General features: G+C 46.8%; 1 protein-coding gene across 1 annotated transcript in view; it reads left to right on the top strand.

The window, feature by feature from the left end:
- SYN2 (synapsin II) overlaps positions 1 to 22,495 on the top strand; it is a 184,785-nt gene that overhangs the window by 161,080 nt on the left and 1,210 nt on the right. Inside the window, exons 9-12 of the mRNA XM_055259405.2 lie at positions 694 to 796; positions 2,072 to 2,221; positions 15,613 to 15,673; positions 19,669 to 19,912. Coding sequence (XP_055115380.1) covers positions 694 to 796; positions 2,072 to 2,221; positions 15,613 to 15,673; positions 19,669 to 19,912 — 558 coding nt within the window. The remainder of the gene's footprint in view (positions 1 to 693; positions 797 to 2,071; positions 2,222 to 15,612; positions 15,674 to 19,668; positions 19,913 to 22,495) is intronic.

Below are 22,495 nucleotides of genomic sequence, written 5' to 3'. Positions count from 1 at the left end.
TAAAGATAATTGAAAATGTGGAATTGGCTTTGGAACTGGATAAGAGGCAGAGATTGGAAGAGTTTGAAGGGCTCAGAAGAAGACAGGAAGCCAAGGGAAAGTTCAGAACTTCTTAGAGACTGGTTAAGTGGTTGTGACCAAAATGCTGATAAAAATATGGATGGTGAAGGCCAGGCTAACAGGTCTCAGGTGGAAATAAGGCACTTGCTGGGAACTGAAGCGAAGGTCACCCTTGCCACTCCATAGCAAAGAACTTGGCCGCATTATGTCCATGCCCTAGGGATTTATGGAAGGCTGAATTTAGGATTGATGACCTAGAGTATCTGGTGGAAGAAGTTTCTAAGCAGCAAGTGGTCAAGAAGTAGCATGGCTTCTTCTAACAGCCTATGGGAAAAGATGACTGTACATACCATAGAAGCTCCAAGAAAGGAGTAATTGGCATGGGCTGGAATAGCCAAGGAGGCCTTCTAGAGGTGATGAGAACTGCTTTGGGCCTGCAAAAATGGGTAGAATCTGGAAAACAGATGGAGGAGGGCACTGTAAATAAGGGTGTGTGCTTGATGTGGGTAGATGGAGGGAACAGTGGGGATGAGAGGTGGGAGAGATGGAGGCAGCAAGGAGAGCCTGACCAGCAAGCAAGCTTTGTGGTCAGCAAATTGCCCCAGCTTCAGGACACCTTCCCATCACCTCCAGGTACAAACTGTGGGTGGACACCTGCTCTGAGATGTTTGGCGGCCTGGACATCTGTGCCGTCAAAGCTGTACATGGCAAAGATGGGAAAGACTACATTTTTGAGGTAAGTCTGGACCAAGCAGTAAGAGGTAACTCCCAAGGCTTAAGAACTATGTGGGCAGCTCAGACTGCGTTTAATTTAGAGTCTCCTCAACCATGGAAATGTTCTAGCAAGATCAGTGGGTAGCTGTTGTTTCCAACCTGCTAGGCTGACCCACGCCATGAGTAAAAGATGTTGGATATGGGTTCATGGGATCCTAGCCATTCCTCTGGGAAGACTGTAGTGATGTTACCATTCTCTGTCTCAGAAAGCCACCCTTGGGAGTCATTCCCTCCAACCTGCTCATTTTACAGGTGAGGAAACTGAGGCCTAACACCATGAGCATGTGCCCAACACCACAGAGTGAATCAGTGTCTCAGCCAGGCACCAGATGTAGGAGATTCTTCATAGTGTCCCTCTGAGCCTTGGAGACACTACTCAGCCTGGTCCTCCAACACAGCTTTGTGGACTCCCTTTTCCTGTTGTAAAGGAAAGCCAATGGCAGTATGAATCCTTCACACACATTCCTACGCAATCTGGCTGGGAGCAGGAAAGGCTCCTTGCTAGGAGTTGGTGGTATTTCCAGGATATTGGTGTCAGGAGCCCAAAGTAACTTCAAATTCAGAATCTATCTCATTTCCTGCATGGTCTATAACCTTCTAAATGGTCACACCTCTCCTTGCTAGGTGGGCCTCTGTTTTCTCATCCATAATTGAGAAAGTTGGACTGTGGACTCTATGAGGCAGACACTTCCTAAAGAAGGAAAACATTGATCTGAGCCTTGAGGTACAGGAAGAATCAGGATTGGTGGTGAAAAGGGAGGGCATCCCAGTTCAGGCACAAAGGGATGAACCTGGTCATTTAGTGAGCAGAGCATGCTTGGAGACAGAGATTGTGTGGGTGAAAAGTAACAGAGATGAAAAGCACATGCTCCTAATCAGAGATTTAAGGGGATGGCTTTCACATCTACCTGCTCCCCTCCCTGCAAACTTTTGCGCCCTGAGGCTCTACCCTCTCCTTGCTTTCTACCTCTTCTGGCTACCTTCATCCAGCAATTTTTGATCTCACTGAGCCCTGGCAGGGGTAAAGCTTAGGGAAAAGACCTGAGGCAAAGGTTTGTAGAAGGAAGGGACAAAGATCCTATTTCTGCAGATGATCATACTTCCAGCTGAAGACAAGAACTCCTGCTTCGTCTCCAATCCATCTGTGCTGGCTGAATTCCTACCCATTCTGAAAGATTGTACCAGGCCTTTTATGTTTCCAGACACCTTTCCTCACCTGGGACACATCTCCCACCAGGTCATGGACTGTAGCATGCCGCTGATTGGGGAACATCAGGTGGAGGACAGGCAACTCATCACCGAACTAGTCATCAGCAAGATGAACCAGCTGCTGTCCAGGACTCCTGCCCTGTCTCCTCAGAGACCCCTAACAACCCAGCAGCCACAGGTAAGCAGCTAGGAAGAGACATAGCAGAGCCAAGAACCATTCCCAAGCCCACTGCTCTAGATGTTGGTGGCTAAAGAATGGAGTACAGGCCAGATGCCCACAGGCCTAAATGGGATCTAAGGAGACATCGCCCTCTTCCTTCCCTTCCCTTTCCCCTGGAGGCCTGATTATCTTTCACCACCCCTTATAGGGACCTTCTCAGCAATCTGCAATATCAATTATATAATTAACCAGAGGAGCACTGGATCCCTTTCCTCTGAACCTGAAGTCTCCAGGGAACCAGAGCCAGTTTCTCCTGGGACTCAGAATGCTCCCATTTTTAAACTGAGGGGCATTTGAGGAAGAGCTGGGTCACATCACTTACTGTCTATTCACTGCCTCACTGTGTTGAGCCTGCTATCTTTGTAAATAAGGAAGACTCTTTCTGAGAAATATGCTGGTCTGGAAAGGGGAGAGTCAGGTCCCTCATTCTGGGAGAGAGTGACAAGGCAACACTCAAATTAGAAATCTTTCTTTCCTAAGAGAGAAATGGCCTTCTTCAATTGGCTGTAGTGCGTGACTCATGGCCAGTCACACTCATGGCAACAGCAGTCCAGCTGCGGGTCTAGCGGGAAATCCACACTGAAGTTTTGTGAAACATCAGGCCCTGTGGCAGGGAAAGGTCTTTATTCCCATGCAAGAGATATCTCATCTTTCAAAAGTATCCCCAAACTCCACTGAATGTTTATACTATGAAATGGGAAGAACTTGGGACAATGAATCAAAAACTGAATCTTAAGTCTAGCTCTTCCTCTAAATAGCTGTGTAAGTTTGCAGGGAAATGACTAGCCTTTCTTGGTCTCAAGTTTTATTATTTATTAATGAGAATTCTCTCGGATATCTTTCCCTCAAAATCCAACTTTAAACAGCGAGGTAGAACAGAATAGTGATTCAGAGTGTGGGCTTTGAAGTGAGAGCTACCCAAATTTGAATCCTAGACTCTCCATTTATTAGCTTTATGACCAGCACATAAAACAGTGTAACAATTGATAAGTCAGTTCCCTCTCTGGATCTCAGTTTTCCCCACTGGTATCTAGAGACCTTTTGTGCTCTGAAAATTTCTTTGAGTGGAATACTTCCGTCTTCACTGATCCTGATACATGGGATCTTCTGGGCTAATAAATGTGGACCCTGACTCTTTCTGGGTATCTGAGTTGAGAATAGCCCTGTATGGTGGGATGTTATTATATATTAGCTCTTATGAGTGTTTTAGTTACTAGAGAATCACAGTAGGGTAACTAGGAAAACAAAAGTTAATTGCCTGTTAGAGATACAAACCCACTATTTAATTACTATATTTAACTAGAGATGATAAAAAGATTTTTATGGTTAAAAAAATATCAGGCCTATGGTGAGATTTTATGATTTCGTAAATGTGATGGAATCAAGATATTTGAATCCTAGTTCTGCCTTTTAGTCCACACTAGATAATGAGAGAGAATCTGTGAACCAGATTACTGTTTGTCCCTACTCTAGCAGAAGAGTGACGAGTAGTCCCTTCTTCCCTTTAATACTGAGAAAAACAGAGAACATCTGGTAGTATCTTAAAGAATTTATGACAGGGTAAGAGAACCTGACATTACCCAGACAGAATGGGCTGTTCTGGGATTCTGTGAAGGGCCCTTAAGTACTTATAAAAGTGTAAACTTTCATGGCCTTCTATAAGGAAAATCATTCTGAACTAAAATAAAGGCCATGCTAAGAGTCAGGAGACCTGCATTTAGCCCTGTCCTTGCCACTGCTTCACCAGGTGACCTTGGATAGGTTTATTCCCATTTCTATGCCTGAGCATCTTTGTGTGTAGAATTAAAGGTTGAACACACTAAGATCACTTTTAGCAAGACAATCCGTATTATACAAAAATGGTATCTAAAGTATAAAAGTTAAGCAAAGAGATAATTTATAGAACAAAATTTTCTACCCCACAAAAAGCATTAGCCCTTCTTTGGTATAAGCCCCTTATTTTATAAACATTAAATGTTGTAGCTTAAACATTTTGTAAGAGAAATCTGCAATGTGTCAGAGTCAAGGCAGAAAACATAGCAAGGAATAAGCTCCCTAAATATAGCATCTCTTGCAGAAATTCCTTGTAGCAAAGTCAGTTTGACTGAAGGATAAGCTTTTCTTTGCTCAGCCTTACATTCATATCCAAAGGATATTGTGGAATGCATGCCATACTGGGAGTCAGGACACACAAGGGCTAATCCTCACTCTGCTATAACATTATGTGACCTTGGGCGAGTTACTTCCCATCTCTAGACCTCTGTTTCCTCACCTATAAAATGGAATTGAATTAGATAATGTCTAGATCCCTTTCAATTCTAAGACCACATAATACCTGGAGTTAGCCAAACTGCAAAGTCTGAAGGCACATTCTCCATAAGACCCTCACTCCTAACATCACCTGAAAGTTCAGGAAGTTCCTAAAACCACTCTCAGGTTTGACAGTTCTCTGGAAGAACTCACAGAATTCACTGAAAGCTATTATACTCACAGTTACAGTATATTATGGGGAATGGATATAGGTCAAAACTAAGCCAAAGGAAGATGTGTAGAGCAGAATTTGGGAGGGTTTCAAACACAAAGCTTCGATTAGTTAGGACTCATTCCCCTCCTGGCTTTGATATGTGACATTATGCATAGAAGATTAACAACCAGGAAAGCTCCTCTGAGCTTCAGTGTTCACAGTTTTTATTGGGGCTTCATGATTTAGGCATGACTGATTGATCACCCGGTTGAACTCAGCCTCTGGCTCCTCCCTCCTTGGAGGTCAGAATAATACCATGTGGCCTGAGGGGCCCACTGTGAGTGACAAAGACACTCCTATCACTCCAGAAACTCCAAGAGTGTAGCGGTTACTTCCGAGGAGCCAAAGACAAAGACCAGAATTCTCTTAGGGAAAAGCCAAATTCTTTACTATACACATGATTAAGTTAATATAGCAAATGTTTCTCAAATACTTTCAGCCCGTGTGGGCAAGGACTATGCCTTATTGATCTGCATTTCCATTGACTAACATGGAAATGCAGAGTGTGTGCTTAAAATTAGTTAATAGACTTAGGACTTAAAGTTGCTACCCAAAAGGTTTATATTCTAAATTGAAATAATGATTGAATTCACAGAGGTCATCACCATTTCTCAAATGGTATCTTCTGGTAACCTCAATTAGCTTCCTCCTGAGCCTTGTGCCTTCACCTCAGGCCACCCAGAAGGCAGAAGACACCCAACAGTCGGCCACACTTGTCAAAATGCCACAACTTGAGCTTCAAGCCAGGACTGTACTGGTCATATTCCCACCTCCCATTTCTTCTAGATAATAGCACATTTTCTTTGGTTACAGTTGAGCAGACATTTCAGCCATCATGAGTCCAGAACTATGGAGCTGTCAAACTAGATTACCTTCGTGTCCCTGCTATCACATCCACCCGCTTAACTGCACCTCCACCCACATGAATCTGCTCTAAGGCTCACCCTCCACTTGTGGCCTAGATTCCATCTCCTTTTTGTTTTCAAGTATCTGCTCTCTTCTCCACCATCAGTTTCTCTTTTTCCAAAAGATTATTGGAAAGTTGTTTTAGCCACCATCTCCCTTTTACCACATTTTCTCTCCTATCCTCTCTAGTCAGCATCCTGCTCCCACCATCCCACCGAAATTGCCCTTGTCAAAGTCACCTCCATGAGGCCAGACGCAGTGACTCACGTCTGTAATCCCAGCACTTTGGGAGGCCGAGGCAGGTGGATCACGAGGTCAGGAGTTCGAGACCAGCCTGGCCAATATGGTGAAACCCCATCTCTACTAAAAATACAAAAATTAGCTCGGCATGGTGGCGGGTGTCCGTAATCCCAGCTACTTGGGAGGCTGAGGCAAGAGAATCACTTGAACCCGGGAAGCGGAGGTTGCAGTGAGCCGAGATTGCACCACTGCACCTGGGTGACAGAACGGGACTCTGTCTCAAAAAAAAAAAAGTCATCTCCATGTCACTGAGTCCAGTGGTCACTTTTATTCTTATCTTACAGACTTTTCAGTAGCATTTGACGCAGTTGACTACTCCCTCCTCTAAACACTATTTTCTAGGCCCCTGAGACCACCCCGCCCATCACTTGATTTTCATTCTACATCATTGGCTTCCCCTTCTTGGCCTCCTTTGCTGATTCTTCCACTTCTGCTGAGTGTCTGAACATCAGTACCCCAGAACTTGGTCAATGTACATTTGTTGGTGGTCTTGGCCAGCCTGTATCTATCTCCTGCCCTGACCACTCCTTCAAACTCCATTCTAACTCTTGCTTGACATCCTTACTTGCATATCTTAAAGGCACCCTAAATATAACACAGCCAAAGCAGAACTCTAGTTTTTTCCCTTAATCCTGTCCCCCCAACACTGTTTTTCCCTAGCAATTTATGTAGGCCCCTACCTGCCCCTTTCCCTTGTACTATCCTAACTATTGCTCACTGTACCCTAGCCACACTGGTAAGGGCCTTTGTATTAGGCTGTGCTCTCTCTCTGAAATGCTCTTCCCTCTTAGTTTTGCATTTTTTTTGAGACAGAGTCTTGCTCTGTCACCAGGCTGGAGTGCGGTGGTGCATCTCAGCTCACTGCAACCACTGCCTCCCAGGTTCAAGCAATTCCCCTGCCTCAGCCTCCCGAATAGCTGGGATTACAGGCACGCGCCACCATGGCCGGCTAATTTTTTGTATTTTAGTAGAGACGGGATTTCACCATGTTGGCCAAGATGGTCTCGATCTCCTGACCTCATGATCCACCCACCTTGGCCTCCCAAAGTGCTGGTATTACAGGCGTGAGCCACCGCACCCAGCCATAACTGGCTTTTCTTTAACAGTATAACTGATACTTCCTCAACTATCCAATCCAAAGCTGCCACCTACTCACTGGCTACCACCTCTCCCTTTTTTAATTTTCTGCATAGCACTTACTACCAGTTGAGATTATTCTTGTCTATTTCATTGTCTCTTCTACTAAAATGTAAGGTTCTGAAGAGTACAGACTTGTTTATGGCTATATCTCTAGGGCCACAGTATCTAGCACCTACTAGCCATTAAATACATCAAGGGTGTACCAAGGGGAGGCAGGTGAGAGTGGTTTGCCCAGGTGCAATCAGTTGGCTATAGAAAATTTTTAAAATAACAAAACTAAGTTGGCCTGCTTTTTATTATCAACATATGATAGCAATTCTATACAAACGACATTGATAAAATACTCTTCCCACCAAACAAACCACTCCTGCCCCACTCCATTTGATGTGCCATTGTAATACATATTTGTTGAGTGAGTTCACCATTTGGAATTGGCATCTTTAACAGCCCTATCAGCCTATTGGATTGATGTCAGGATCCTATGGATGATCTTGGCAGTGTGCAAGTGGAAAGGATGTGAACCGAGGAACATTACCTGCATCCCAGCCAGGACTTTGCATGGCCAGCTCAGTCCTTAGGTGTTGTCACTAACTTGCTCACAGGCATTATCACCATTCCTCACAGGCACCTCTTGCTGGCCTCTTTCTTCTGTGGCTGTGGAAGCTCAGGCTGAAAGAGCTTCTGGTCTGAGTCATAAGCCCTAGGAGCTGCTCCTGCCCAGTATTCTAGACGAAGACCAGGACAGATTTGTGGCTAGCCGCTTGTCTACCCTTCTGTGTTTCTCCTTCTCTATCCTTGTTCTTAGCTCCACCATTAATGCTTTCATTTATTTGATTCTAGAGGAACACCTAAAGTGGGGACAGGGAGCTGGGGCTTGGGGGTGAGGATGGTGATTAGAGGGCACACCTTACCTCTAGCCTGGGATGGATTAATTATAGAAAGCAAAGAGCAAAGACGTGGTGGTGGGCCCGAGCCAGCTGCTGTACACATTTCAAAGGAATAGAGGAAGGGGCGTAAGAAGCACTGGCCATGTCACCAAGAGCAGGGAGGTGAGTGGCAAAGCCTGATCTGGTTGATGACAGCTTGGCCTCAGCCTGGCCAGACTGCCAGCTTGCAGGCTGCTGTGAGGGTCAGCAGCAGCAACTGACCCTCTGTACATGGACTCTGAAATGCTTTAGGGAGACTGTTCTCGAGGTGGCAGTGACACCTGGTGGCCACTGTTGCCAAAGCCTCTAGGCTGTATACCTGCAGAGTCTCTTCCCTGTACCACTGCCCTCCCACCACCCCTGCTACACATTCACTGACTTTTGGGGTCTCTTGTCTAGGATCTGAGCTGGGCCTTGCATCCTAGGGCTCTGGTGAGATGTGGGCTGCTCCTCAGACTCCAGGAAACAGGGAGAGAACTGCAGGGGAACAAAGCTTTCAGGCCATGCCAGTAGAGATGGCATCTGGTCCTCTCTTTCGTGTGGCTAATGTTTTTTTCATTTCTCATTATACTGGTTCCACTCTTTTTATTTTCCTGTAAAATTCTCCAGAGCCAGAAGGCTGAATTGCTCATGCAGGAAATTCAGACACTGACGGGCTAAGGTGGGAACTGGTCTGTCTTCAGTACCCCTCATTTATGCCGCAGAGCTGGCTTCCCATTTGGCTGGTGGGTTAGACCCATGGGGAATGATTCTAAGATTTATTCTTTGGAAGCATTCACATACATTTGGTGTCCAGAATGAAGATGAACCTCTTCTCCTACCCTGAGCTGATCAGAGCACATCTGAAATGTTTCCAGTCTGAGGGTCACAGTATAACAAGGACAAACTCTAACTCCAATCAGAATGTGCTCAAAGGAGAGAAACCAGGAGGTTGAGGCATTTGTCAAATCTATGCTATGAGTAAAAGTTAAAGGAATTGCAGTTGAATAGCAGACATCTCAATGAGTGCATTAATTAATATCTTTAGCTCTCTGATGCTGTCATGGGGTAGAACTGATTCCAAAAGGCAAATCTGTTAGAAGACAGGTTTTGACCCAGTGTAGAGAGTAAACTCTCTAACACTCAGAAATGGCATGTGGCTGCCACATTGTTGCTGATGTTCAAGCAGGAGCAGGATGAGCAACTTGTAAGGCACATGGTGAAAGGGAAGGGCTGGGGACTGGGGCTGTTGGAGCAGGTAACTTAATAAAATCTCCTTCCAAGCCTGACATGCTGAGATCCAGACTGTGTGCAGCCACGGGACCTGGGAAAGGCTGTCATGAGAATTCAGAATTGAAGGACTGAGGCTGAATAACCTCTGGTGTCTGGTGGGACATTCTACCAGTCCTTTTTTGTACTGGTTCTCTGGTATGAAGAGAAACAGAAAACATTTCCAGCCAGGTTTTTCCAGCCACAAAGGCTCTGAAACAAGCTTGTCTAACCTGCAGCCCAGGATGGCTTTGAATGCGTCCCAACGTAAATTCATAAACTTCCTTAAAACATTATGAGATATTTTGCAATTTTTTTAGCTTATCAGCCATTGTTAGTGTTAGTGTATGTGTGGCCCAAGACAGTTCTTCTCCCATTGTGGCCCATGAAAGCCAAAAGATTAGCCGCCCCTGTTCTAAAATATGAGGTCTCCTGAGTGCAAGAAGGCAAAGCCTAAGAAGGGATTTCTTCACTCTGAGAAGTGGAGTCTAAAGGGCTGTCCAGTTAGGGAGGGGTCTCTGATCCCTGACATGGGACTAATAGGGCTTCACTTGAGCTTAGAAGAGGTAAATTTAGGACAAATGAAAGGCCTTCCTGCTTCCCACAGCAGGAATGGCTTTAGCAAATTTCTTCCCCAGTGAGTATAAGCTGAGAATGTGAGGAGATTTGGGGCAGGTTCAGATAAAGCCACTAGTGACTAGATCCCTTAACAGACTATTAAGAGAAACTGACTATTCTGGGACTGTCTTAACTTTTCAGGGACATCTTTAATCATTTGAAACTGACATTCTGACCTTGAGTGACCTGCCCCTCAGTGCCCCCAAAAGACTCAGGGACTGCCCCCATGGGATATTTCTTGGGTCCTGGGTTATGGGAGGGCCCCACTCCAGGAGATGAGCTCTGCAAGCAGAGAAGCAACTCCCCCCAGGAGGGAAGGAGAAGCGGCTCATCCCTGGGCAACTTTTAAAACCTTTCAGAGGAACGAAGGTGGGCGCTGGTGACTGCAGGGGCAAGCCCAGAAAGATCCCAAGGTGCCTCAAAACATGTGGTCCCCTTTGCACCAACTAAACCTACAACCTCCTGACCACATTCTTTCCCGCTGCCTCATTCTCCCTGGGGTCCTAGACCAGGGAGCGGGGCCTGGGGGAGCTGATCAGAATAGTTCTGTGGCGTGTCCGGCAAGGAGCTTGGCCTGGCCTCTTTCCTGGGGCCAGACCCTGGGACCCTTTCCCAATTTCCTGTCTCAGATATGCTGAGCAAGCACAGGCCTTCCTCCTTGGTTGGGGCAGCTGGTCTCAGGCCAACAGCTCACAAGTGTTGAGTCACTGAATGTCTTTCCTTCCTCAGCTTTCCATCCTGCTGGGACTTCAGGAGCTCCTTTCTCCAGCTTGTCTGCCGAAAGCCACAGGATGGCATTTTAAAGTTGCCTTTGACAAAAACCCACAAACCCTCATCCATGGGCTTGGTTTCTGTCACAGGCCAGTGATTTCCTTTCCGATCATCTCAAGAGCTAATATTTACCATTTCTGCAGGGACCTTGCTGGAACTAAGCAATATACAGAAGGCATGGTATAACCCAGACCAGAATTCCCTACACATGAAACTGCTATGCGTCAGGTGACAGGAAACCACACAACAGTATCTTCTCCACTGAGGAATGAAATTCTAACATTAGACCTCCTTTCCTTTGGATTGATATTTATTTATTTATTTATTTTTTTATTTAAATAATAGTAGGATGCTCACTTACATTGTCTAACACTTTACAGTTTACAAAGCACACTCTTTAGTTTAAGCCTAACAATCCTTATTTAAGATGTCTTGGGCTGGCAGATGTATCTTTGTTTCACATATCAGCAAAGAGAAGGCAACTGACTTGCCCAAGGTCACACAGCTGCTAAGCAGGAGAGCTGGATCTTCTGGGCCCCAATTCAGGGAGTTCTCCACAATACCATGCACCATGCCCTTTTGGTGCTCCCACATCAGCAGAGGGGAAGGTAAGAATGGAATGAGCTGGGCATTTGTGAGTCTATATCTCTATGTAAGGAAAACCCTTGCATTCCTCCCTTAACAAGTGGTGGACCTACCAACCTGAAGGAGTCTTGAGCTTCACCAGCTCTCTCCTTCCTCCCTGGCTTCTCTGATCACTAAGCCCAGTGGATTCAGCATAGCAGGATACCAGCCCAATTAGCTTTGATGGAAGCAGCACACTCTCCTTGCCAGGCTCCTGAAAGCCTATACCTGCAAGACATCTCTGCACAGGCCCAATAACCCTAGGGTCTTGCTGAGTTCAAGACTCTGTAGCTGGTCCAGGCTAGTCTCGAAAACTCTGTAGCTAAGAAGGGCTTATCTCTGTTCTCACACGCTGGAAGAACTGAAAAAAAAAAAAAAAAAAAAAAAATGCATAAATGAATTCATGGAAGCCTAGAGCCAGAAGGGCCTGTAGAAGTCATGTGCCTGCAGCTACATGAGCCCCCCTGACCAGTTTGTCCAAGCACTGCTGAAATACCTCTCATGCCAGGAAGCTCACTACTACCCAAGCCAGCCCTTCACACTATTCAGATTTACATTTGACTAATTTCAGTCTTCTACTAAGCCCTAGGTGCTTCCATGGTTACCTTATTTATACCATTTGGGAAACTGTGACTCAGGATAAGTAACTTGCCCAAAGTCACATGCGTAAAGATGTCATTTCGAGACTTCTCACCATCCTATTTGCTCCATGTACCCATGTTTTTCTGCTAGCATCCCCCTTAAGAGGTGGCCAGAACTGGTTGCAGTGCTCTCTCATGAGGCTTGATCAGCCAAAAGAACAGTGGTCCTATCACTTCCCCTTGTCAAGACACAGACATACCTCCAGCTGCATCCGATTTGTGGCAGCATCATTACAGACTGACACCCTCTGAGCCTGTTGTCACTCTGTAAACCCAAGGTTGTTTGGGGTTTATGATTTATTTATTTATTTTTTTGAGATGGGGCTCACTCTGTTGCCTAGGCAGTGGCGTGATCCTGGCTCACTGCAGCATCCACCTCCCAGGCCCAAGCTATCCTCTTGCCACAGCCCTCTGGGTAGCTGGGACTACAAGCACATACCACCATGCCCACCTAATTTTTGTATTTTTTGTAGAGACAGCGTTTCATCATGTTATCCAGGCTGGTCTCGAACTCCTGGGCTCAAGTGATCTGCGCACCTCGGCCTCCCACAGTGTTAGGATTACAGTTGTGAGCCGCACCCAGCTGGGTTTTGTTTTTTTTTTATGCTACTATAAGGTCATTTATTCCCCTTCCATTTTGTGTACAGCTAGGCACAAGCACTGAACTTCACATTCTTACCTGTTTGAATCAATCCAACTTCCTGAGGAAAACTCTGCCTCTCAGTCTGGCCATGAGTTCCTGCTGTGGGCTGGCTCCACGCCAGACTTTGGCAGTGACGCCAGAGTGGCCAGACTTCTGTGGAATTCAGCATCCCAGGATGCTCTGGGTGACTGGAAACAGATCCCATGGTAGCCAAGCCCCACAGGGAATAGGCCCGGAGCCCCTAGCAGACAGCAGGCTTGTAGGTGGAGCCAGGGCGTCTCAGCCTGGCAAGGGACAGTCTTTGGGAATTCTCCTCCCCGCCTCCCGTAGCCCCTGAGAAGTCTTCCATACACAATCTCAGTGGAGCCGGGGCCAAGAGAAGCTTCCTAGGCGCCATCAAGGGTGGCCAAAGCATATTCCCAGGCTCCAGCCCAAAGGACTGCCTCTGGGAGCTCTTCCTCTGAAGCCTGGAGAAGGGCACTTCTGGGCTTAGTTCATCTGTGGGTGTCTTACATGTATATTTCTATGGCTGAGGAAAGACAAGGCCAGCCTGCATGGTATGATCACCCCTGTGAGCTCATCCTGTGTCTGGAGTTCTACCATTAAAGCTTAATCTATGGGATTTAAAATGTTTTCTTGGAATCATAGTTTTACAGGATTGGAAGGAACCTTAGCATTCATCCAGTCAATCTCATATTTAAAGAAGGAATAATATCTATGATGTCTTTGTCAGGTCATTCACTACCCACTATGTGAACATATACATCTACCTCCCAAAACAGCCTATCTCACTGTTTTTACACAAGAAAGTTCTGCTTGTAAGTGAAAGTCTGCCCAGAGCTTTTGTGCCCACTGGCCCTGGTTCTGCTCTTATGCTACATAGTCTTCTGTAACCCTCTCTGGGAATACCAACTCTCTGGGAGGAGAACATCGTAAGCTGCTCTTGGTCAACATTTGAGATGATGCATTGGGACCCTTCAGTGGTACTGGGCATGAGGCCCTAGGGGAGAGACCAGCGAGAGCCAGTCCAGTAGCTTCACCAACTGTGACTTTTTCTGTCCTTAACCTAAGTATGTCTCTGACCATGAGAGGCTGTGGTGTTGAAGGCATGGGCCAGACTAGAGAATGAACAGTAGAGGATCAGGCCTGGACTGGGCAGCTGTTTATGACATAAAGGAGGGAGAAGGCTAGAAAGGGCAAGCCCAGCCATGCTGAAGCAACCAGGAGTGCTGATGATACCTCATACAGTATTGTGAGGTACAGGGAGATAGTGCACAGTAGTGCACCCATGTTACTTGGAACACAGTAAGCACTCCATAAATGTCAGCTCTAGATGATTTAAAGAAGTTAAGAGACACAACTAGAAAAAAGGTTTAGGGGGATAATAGGTAGCCCCAGAGAAGATAGATTGGAAAGAAAGAGATAAAAGAATTAGGAGACTGTTCTAGCAAGAAATGATAAAGGCCTGACCAAAGTTAGTCCAGGGAAGATGGTGACTCAGACACCAGGAGGGAAAAGTGGAGGAGTCCTGAAGGCTGATGGGATGGAGTGGTTTCCAGCTGGCTTCCCGGGTATGGGTATTGCAGTGTCAGGCTCAGACTGTGCCTTATGGATCCCAAGAAGGTCCCCAGAGGAAGGGAAAGGAAGTAGTGTTCTCACTGTGACTTGAGGGGGTTGGGGTTATGGTAGAATGGGCACTCTGATGTGGTGGCACTGAGGACATTTCAAAGGCCTCCCTCCCAGCTACTATCCCAAATCCTCTCAGTAGAACAGTTCCAAGTAATGAAGTTAAAAGACTGTGATACTGAGAAGGTAACACTTCCCTAGCAGTGGAGCTGAAAACAGGCCATAACAGGCAGGGAGATAAATGGCCAGAATGGGATTCCCAAGGGAAATGGGGAGCAGGAGGAGAAGCAGCTTTATGTGGGAGTAGGGCTGAGGGGCACATCAAAAGGGGAGAGGAGCACTGATGGTGAAGTGGGTGCTCACTGAGGACATGCTTGTTTTTAGCCACCGCCTTGCCTTGGAAGCCCCTCATTGACATCACCATTGGCACACTTGGCAGGCTTTAGGCTTCACAGAGCATTTCCCTTGTGCTGAACTCAGACTGCAAACGTTCACTGCCTCTACTACAAACGTTAGACAAACTAAGTCGCACAGGTCTTTGATCCCGTCAGGGCATAATCAGAATCACGGCTGGGAGAGGGAGCATGGGATCAGAGCCATGCTGTTGGGTTAAGTGTAATCATGCTGTTTGGAAGGGAAAAGCAGCCTGGCCTTGAGCGCTGTTACAAACATTAATGTCTTATTCCTTCCCTCTAAGGTAAGGAGGGTTCTGAGAAACAAATGACAACCCCTTTCTTCAAGTCCCTCCCTTTGGGAGTTCCCAGCCGAGTCCAAAGAGTGGATCTGATCTGCTGAATCAGGCCCAGAACCGATCCCACTCCGGAGTTAACTCCAGATGAGAAGTGAGCCAAGCCTAGGCTAGTCACTAGGTCCAGCTGGGCGCGGACATTCGCACACATACACTCCTCCCCTGCCCTCCTGCTCACCTGCCCCTAGAGCCACCTATAGTCCAACCGTGTCTCTGGGGTTTGGCATTGGCCCTCCCTTTCCTTTAGACAGCCAGGCCTGTACGTAGGAGTAGGAGCTGGACTTGGACAGGCACCAGAAAACCAGAAAAGAAACCAGGTGGTGCTAGAGGACGCAAAGCTTCTAGAAAGAATGAGTCTAAATGGAGGAAAATGAAAAAGGGGTTGAAGAGGTCTCAGGCATTGTTACCAGAGTGGCTCCGAGCCCCAGACTGCCCACACTGCCCCAGCAACACCCGAGGCTGAGGATCCCCTTTAAGGTGTTTGTGGAGCAGCAGAAGCTTATGGCCAGATCCCACTGGATCCCACCAGGTCCCACCGGATTCCACTGCGGCCTTGCCATGGAGCCACGTGGTTTCTCTTTGGAATTCAGTGGCTTGGAGTTTTGTTTTTATCTCTTGCATTTTTGTCTTCCAGAGCGGAACACATAAGGATCTGGACTCGAGCAAGACCCCACCTCAGCGGCCACCCCCTCAAGGTTGTTTACAGTATATTCTCGACTGTAATGGCATTGCAGTAGGGCCAAAACAAGTCCAAGCTTCTTAAAATGATTGGTAGTTAATTTTTCAAAGCAGAAATTTTAAGCCAAAAACAAATGAAAGGAAAGCAGGGAGGGGGAAACAGACCCTCCCACTGGTGCCGTTGCTGCGTTCTTTCAATGCTGACTGGACTGTGTTTTTCCTATGCAGTGTCAGCTCCTCTGTCTGGTTGTTTACCTGTTCCTGTTCGTGCTTGTAATGCTCACTTATGTTTTCTCTGTATAACTTGTGATTCCAGGGCTGTTTGTCAACAGTGTACAAAAGAATTGTGCCTCTCCCAAGTCCAGTGTGACTCTATCTTCTGGGTGGTTTGATAGTGTTTTTAAAAGTAATATATAATGTGGGGTGAAATGGGAGTAGGGGGGTGGACAGGGGAGAAACGGAAACCACAAAAAGAAAACCCAACTCCTCTCCTTCTCCCCCCAAGCTCAGATTAAATCCCCCACCCCCAACTTTCCCTCCACCGGTGTGCTTGGGATCTTCAATGAACTGTGCTTTTCGCTTTCTTTCTGCATGACTATTGTAACTAGATAGAACATTAAGAGATTTTCAAGATCAAACTTCCATAGCTTCATCCACTGAATTTGAAGGCATCCACCTATTTCTCCATTTGCTAAAATTTGGTGCAGTTTGAGTTTATGTGAATAGGCTGGCTGTGCCTGTAGAGCTCTTGTGTTTTTAGTGATGACATGAAATACAAAGAACAAGCTATTTCCAGGAATGTGTTCTGTATTTTACATCCCAGTGTACCCTTTATTTTATTATTAACTAATTAGCTATGAGATTTTTAAAAAATGGGGCCGCTGATGTGCAATATCAAAGTGAACCTGTGAGTATTTTGTGTGCGTTTATCTCAGTTGTTTCTTCATTGTTGCTGTTTCTGGATCAGCCATGTGTGCGCTTGTGTGGACCTGAGGCTGCTTTCTGTTCCCAAAGCTTGACCTGTGTACAGAGATAATTCCTTGGCAATGTTGGACATAGAATGCAGGGAGCTACTGAAGATCTTTCAGGGATTTGTCCATTCTGCTCTTGGCCTCTCCTGAGGCATCATAATGGGAGACCAAATCAAAAATGTCCCATGTCATTTGAGTGGGTACTCTGCCTACAGAACCCTGAGGTTGACTCCTGCTTCAGTTCTCAGCTGTTTACCACAGCCCTCCAGGGTCCAGAGATTGAGGAGCTTTCTCTTTCCTGGGAGGAATTGTCTCAGATTTAGCTTGTGTGTGTTTTGGACAGAGGCTCCACAGTGGTGGCTCTTGAGGAACCCTCACCAGTTTGTTCTCTTCCCTCTGACAAGCAGCACCTGAGCAGATGCTGAGGCAGTTCATTAAACCAGGCCTTAGCTTCAGTGCCGCATCTTGCCATCTCCCGGTCAGGCTGGGAACGGGTACCAAGCAACCGCCTCTAACACCATGGTCCGTGGAAGTTCATGCCAGCAGCTTGCCTTTGAGAAGAAATGCTGCTGGCTCTACTTTTACATTCCCTTCCACCTCTATACTGTCATGTCACCGTTCTGGACTCCCAGATCTGAGAAGGAACTAGTGTTGGTGGTATGTAACAAGAGTTACATGTCCAGGGGCTTGTGCCTTGGTTTCTCCTTTGATTGCTGGTAAATTCTGAGGCCACAGAGAAATGCATTGAGTGTGAATGTTGTCATCTGTAATCCCTCCCTCAGCTGATGATGGTAGTTGATCTTTTGTAAATATATACATATGTGCATATTTGCACTTCCAGATGGGTTGCATAAGAATCAGGTCCTTAAATACCTCCCAATCTGATGAAATGATAGAAGAGAATAAAGTAACATTTCCCAGAATGGAGGAATACATTATTTTATCTTATATTTTTGTCCAAGCGATGAGCTGATGGTGGTATTGCTTCTCTGCATGTTATCAGTGTGTACATCCGGTGCTTTTCATGTGTCATTTGTGAGCTACAAATGCAAAGTTGCCATTTGAATTCAGTCAGGCTACAGGGTGGTGTCAGCCAAGGTCTTTCAGGTGGGGGAGAAATTGGTTAGGGCTCCCACTGCCAGATGCAAGCAGATAGCATAACCTGACTGTTATGTGCCCCCAGGCAGCATGCTTAGGGACAACTCTGTGGCCTGGGGGACATCTGTGTCACAGTATAGGATTGCCGTTCAGGTGTTTTGTACCTATTTCTTTCCTGACGTTGTCCCCTTTTTTTGTACTGATCCAACTGGGAGAACCTCAGCCAATGCTGGAAGTGTGATTGAAGTACCTCTCTTTTGTGACTCTTGTACAGCTTAATGTGCAATAAAGGAAAAGTTATATCTGTCTTCAGTGTTAAGTTGTAAAGTTTCTGGCTATCCAAGTATCTGCACAAATGGGAAAGCACTCAGGTTTCTGGTGCAAGAGACTGAGCTATTAACCTGTATTACCTTACCAGAAAATGCTAATACAAATGATGCCAAACTTTGGAAATGGCAAAAGCTGGTTAATGTGAAATAATCTGCTAATCTATCATCTTCACTAGTTATTTGATTTGAATTTGGAGCTTCTTAAACCTGCAGAATTCCATTGATTTATGTATGTGTTTATTTCTCTGTAACTAACTCTGGTATTATTTGGTTAGATGATAAATGGTATTCTGTGCCCTATAGTGGGGAACTGAGCGGATAGTCGTGGGTGCACAGGTGGCATAGACATACAGTTCTGCCTCTCCAGAGGGCGCAGATGTTCTGGTGTTTCTTAAAAACTAAGTGATAATACAACTAGCTGGTGCTGAGTTTCTGTAAGTCCACTCCCTCCAGCAAGCCCATGGATGTGGACTGTGGGATTGAGGCCGAGAGACTGGACCTCCCACGGCAGTTGTGCATCATTTCCACTAGTCAGTAGGTACTAATGGGGATGGCTTTTGATTTCTAAGTGTTGGGACCCTCCTCAGCAAACTCTAGGCAATCTGGTACCACCTTAATGCCTGTCAACTCCCAGAGGAAGGAGGACCTTTTTCCTCTCCAGGCCACCAGATGGTTTTGTGTTTCATGCTGGGAGGAGGGTGTTTTGTTCCTTTTTAGGGGGGCTTTTATTTGCCAAATGGCACCCACAACATCCCTAGGGGAGAGTGGGGTTTGGATGTCTGGAGAATTCTACCACATATGCCTGAGAGGTTCATCCTGCTAGAACCCCTTGAGGATATTACTGAGAGGCAAAACAGTGCCTGGGAAGAGTGGATTTCTCCTGGTTGTGGGCATGAGTTAATGCTAAAATGAAGCCCTGGTGGGGCATGGTGGGCCTGGCAGTCAGACCCACGCAGGCTTGGAGCAGGACCAAGGGCAGCTCCATAAAACAACATATGTCAGTGACCATCGAGGTGATCATAAGGTACGGAATACTTTTTGAAGAACTTGCTCGACCCTATTATCTTTGAAACACTACCCCTTAAAAGACAACTAAGACCAGGGCTTACTCTTTTTAAAGTTTTATGTTTGGGAAAACTAAGGCCCAGGGAAGTTTGGTGACTTGCTCAGGGAGTCACTGGTAGACTAATTCTGAGATCCAGTGCTCTCTCCACCGTCCTGTCCTGCATCTGTCATGTGGAACTTGAGACTTCCCAGTAAACCCTGGAGCAGGGTGGTCTGTGCCTGAGACACCTCTAGGGAGGAGGGGTGAGGACCCTGCATTCTAGGGCCCTCTGTGAGAGAGTGCACCTCTGACGGGGCCACTCTCCCTGGTTCCTCCTTGTCCTGCTGACTGCTGCTGTGGCTGAGTCGCTGCGTTTCTGAGGAGCACTTAGTGGCTATGTACAAAGAGCTAACCAAGGACCCCCTTTAGGGCCCTTCAGAGACTCCAGCTTCTTGGAATAGAGCTTATCCTTTTGGTAATTAACTAACCACACTCTTTGAGGCATAGATTCTAATAAGGAAACATTTTTATATGGTTAAATTATGAAGTTTTTCTTGTACTGAACCTAGGGGGCCCTGGGCAACCCCAAGGAATGCAGCCCCCAGGCAAGGTGCTGCCTCCACGCCGGCTCCCCCCTGGACCGTCACTGCCACCTTCCTCCTCTTCCTCCTCCTCTTCCTCCTCCTCGGCTCCTCAGCGGCCGGGCGGCCCCACCACCCACGGAGATGCACCCTCCAGCAGCAGCTCCCTGGCAGAGGCCCAGCCACCCCCGGCTGCTGCACCACAGAAGCCCCAGCCTCACCCACAGCTCAAGTAAGAGACAACTCAGCAGCTCCTCCCTCCCCTCCTCCCACCCTCCTTGTGGGCCTTGGGCTCCAGAGCTGCTAGAAATCACCTTCAATCAGGTCTCCTCCTACAGATATTTTGTGATGGGATTTGTTTTTTTTGTTTTTTTGTTTTGTTTTGTTTTTTTTGGGGTGTGTGTGTGTGTGTGTGTGTGTGTGTTTGGTTAGAGGAATGGTTAGGGTTCACTGGAGAAGGGAGGAAAGAGGGAAGTGAAAGTCTAAAGTTTAGCTAGAAATTCAACCCCCTTCCCTTTCTTCCTGGGAAGTGGCACTATGGCAGAGTCACTGTCCCTTCTTTAGTCTTGTACTAGCTTAAGGTTTTGGTTTGTTTATTTTAAACCCTGTCTCCCACTCTTTTTTCCATTCCTTTGTGTGTGTTTCTTTCTTTGTAAAAAAAAAAATTTTAAATCTTTCTGCCTCTGACTCACAGTTTAGAGTATGCAATCAGTAAGGCTGCCCAGAATGAAAAGAGGGAAGTAGTTAAATCCATTTCAACATTTTACCTTCAGCTCTGTCCAAAGGAGGTCAGTTTCTGGTGTGGGCAGCAGAGGAGTTCCCAGGCAGAGACCCTGAGGACCTCCATCCTCTTGGGTTCCCCCACACCCAGCAGTCACCCTAGAAGCCCCTCCACACTGCCCCGCTGCACAGACCCCTGCAAGGAGCAGAGCTGTCTTTGGGAGGGACGGCACCTGGATGTGGATGATGGTCAGTTCTGCCCTCTCTCCCACAAAGGCCTCTGATTGCTTGTGCAGTGTCCCCAGCAGACTTCTGTCACCACCTTCAGCACAGACAGCCGTAGCCTTAGGGGGATGCTAAGGGGATGGTAGTGATACACCCCTGCTTCTCAGAGTGAGGCAACGGGCAACAAATGACTCTTCAGGGAGGTAGAAAAGGGGGCTGGAGAATTCTGGAGTTGAAATGAGCCACTAGGAGATCAGGTAGTCATTGTAGATGAGAAAACTTTGCTCAAAGAAAAATTTTTTTTTTCTCAAAGCCAAGCTACTCCTCTAATTAGTGGCAGAGCCAAGGTTGTGGGGCTCAGGTGTCCAGATGGTCACTTTCTCTGGGTCTTCCAGTCCCGCGTGATGGAAGGGGCATCACCCACTCTTGCTCCCCAGCTTTGGCCAGTGGCACCTCTTGCCTCTTGCCTGTCACATAATGTCCCTTCAGCCCAGCTGTTTCCTGCCTGCTGACTTTTTTTTAATCCCTCCTGCCTTCTCACTAGCCGACTCTAGCCCCCGTGTAAGGGCAGATCCTTGGATTGTCACTGCCTCTGGGCTGAAGCTGTTGAATAGAGCCAGCCTCTGATGACAAGCTGGAGGCTCATCTCCAGTACTCTGCCTGTGCGGGCTGAGGAGTGCCCCCACTCCCAGAGGCCAACGTGTTGGGTCTCGTTCCCAGCCATAATGAAAGGCAGGGTGTCTGTTCACAGTCACTGCAGGCGGAGAGAGACTGCTCACAGTTCTGTAGAAGGGAGTTTCTCCTGAGCTGCACCCAGCATTTAAGGGAGGGCTGAGAGTCCCAAGACACCAGGAGAAGAGTTCTGGAGCCAGAAAGCAGCAGGAACAAGTGGGAGTCAAGAAGGAGAAAAGCTGGGCCACTGAAGAAGCCAGACCTCATGTCCTCTCCTGGAGTGCAGGCTGGGCCTCCACATGGCCTTGTGCTTCATGGTTTTTCTCTGTGAACCACTAGTCTCTCAAGGGGAAAATACGCCCCTAAAATGTGTGTAGTTTGGATTTTCTCATTAGAAAGCTCCGTAAGAAACTTGTAAAGGCCTGATATATATCTCTTTTGCCACTGGACACCCTGAACCCCATAGACCTCATATTAGCGCTCCTCTGAGGAGGGTTACAAGGATGGTTACTACATCCATTTTAAGAACAGGGAAATTGCCGGGTGCGGTGGCTCACGCCTGTAATCCCAGCACTTTGGAAGGCAGAGGCGGACGGATCACGAGGTCAGGAGTTCAAGACCAGCCTGGCCAAGTGAAACCCTGTCTCTACTAAAAATACAAAAATTAGCTGGGCATGCTGGTGACCGTCTGTAGTCCCAGCTACTTGGGAGGCTGAGGCGGTAGAATCTCTTGAACCGGGGAGGCAGAGGTTGCAGTGAGCCGAGATCGCACCATTGCACTCCAGCCTTTGAGACAGAGATTCTGTCTCAAAAAAAAAAAAAAAAAAGAGAACAGGGAAATTGAAGCATTAGAGTTTTGGGCCAAGCCAATGTATTATTTTGGAATCAGAGAAGAGATCAGAATAGAAAGAGCCAAAAGTGCCTAGAGATCTTCATTTTACCAAACTTGACAGAAGATAACCCAAAGAGAGGCATGTGGCTTGTCTCCAGTTAGGAGGGAGTGAGTGGCAGAACGAGACTTTGGCCCAGGTCTTCTGATCTGGCTCCACCAGTTGACAGTTGATAGAGAAGACAGTGCCAGCGTCACAGGCCCATTGTGACTTCTTTTCATCAGAAAAGTAGTGTGAGATTCCTAGGTTAGTTCTTACCAAGGTGGGATCTCTGAAATTTAGCCCTTGGGCATTTTAGATTAAATTAA

This window comes from Symphalangus syndactylus, chromosome 21 (genome assembly GCF_028878055.3).
Source record: "Symphalangus syndactylus isolate Jambi chromosome 21, NHGRI_mSymSyn1-v2.1_pri, whole genome shotgun sequence".
Taxonomy (NCBI): Eukaryota; Metazoa; Chordata; class Mammalia; order Primates; family Hylobatidae; genus Symphalangus; species Symphalangus syndactylus.
The sequence above is the reverse complement of the archived record's forward strand: the minus strand, read 5'-3'. Positions and strand labels throughout refer to the sequence as shown.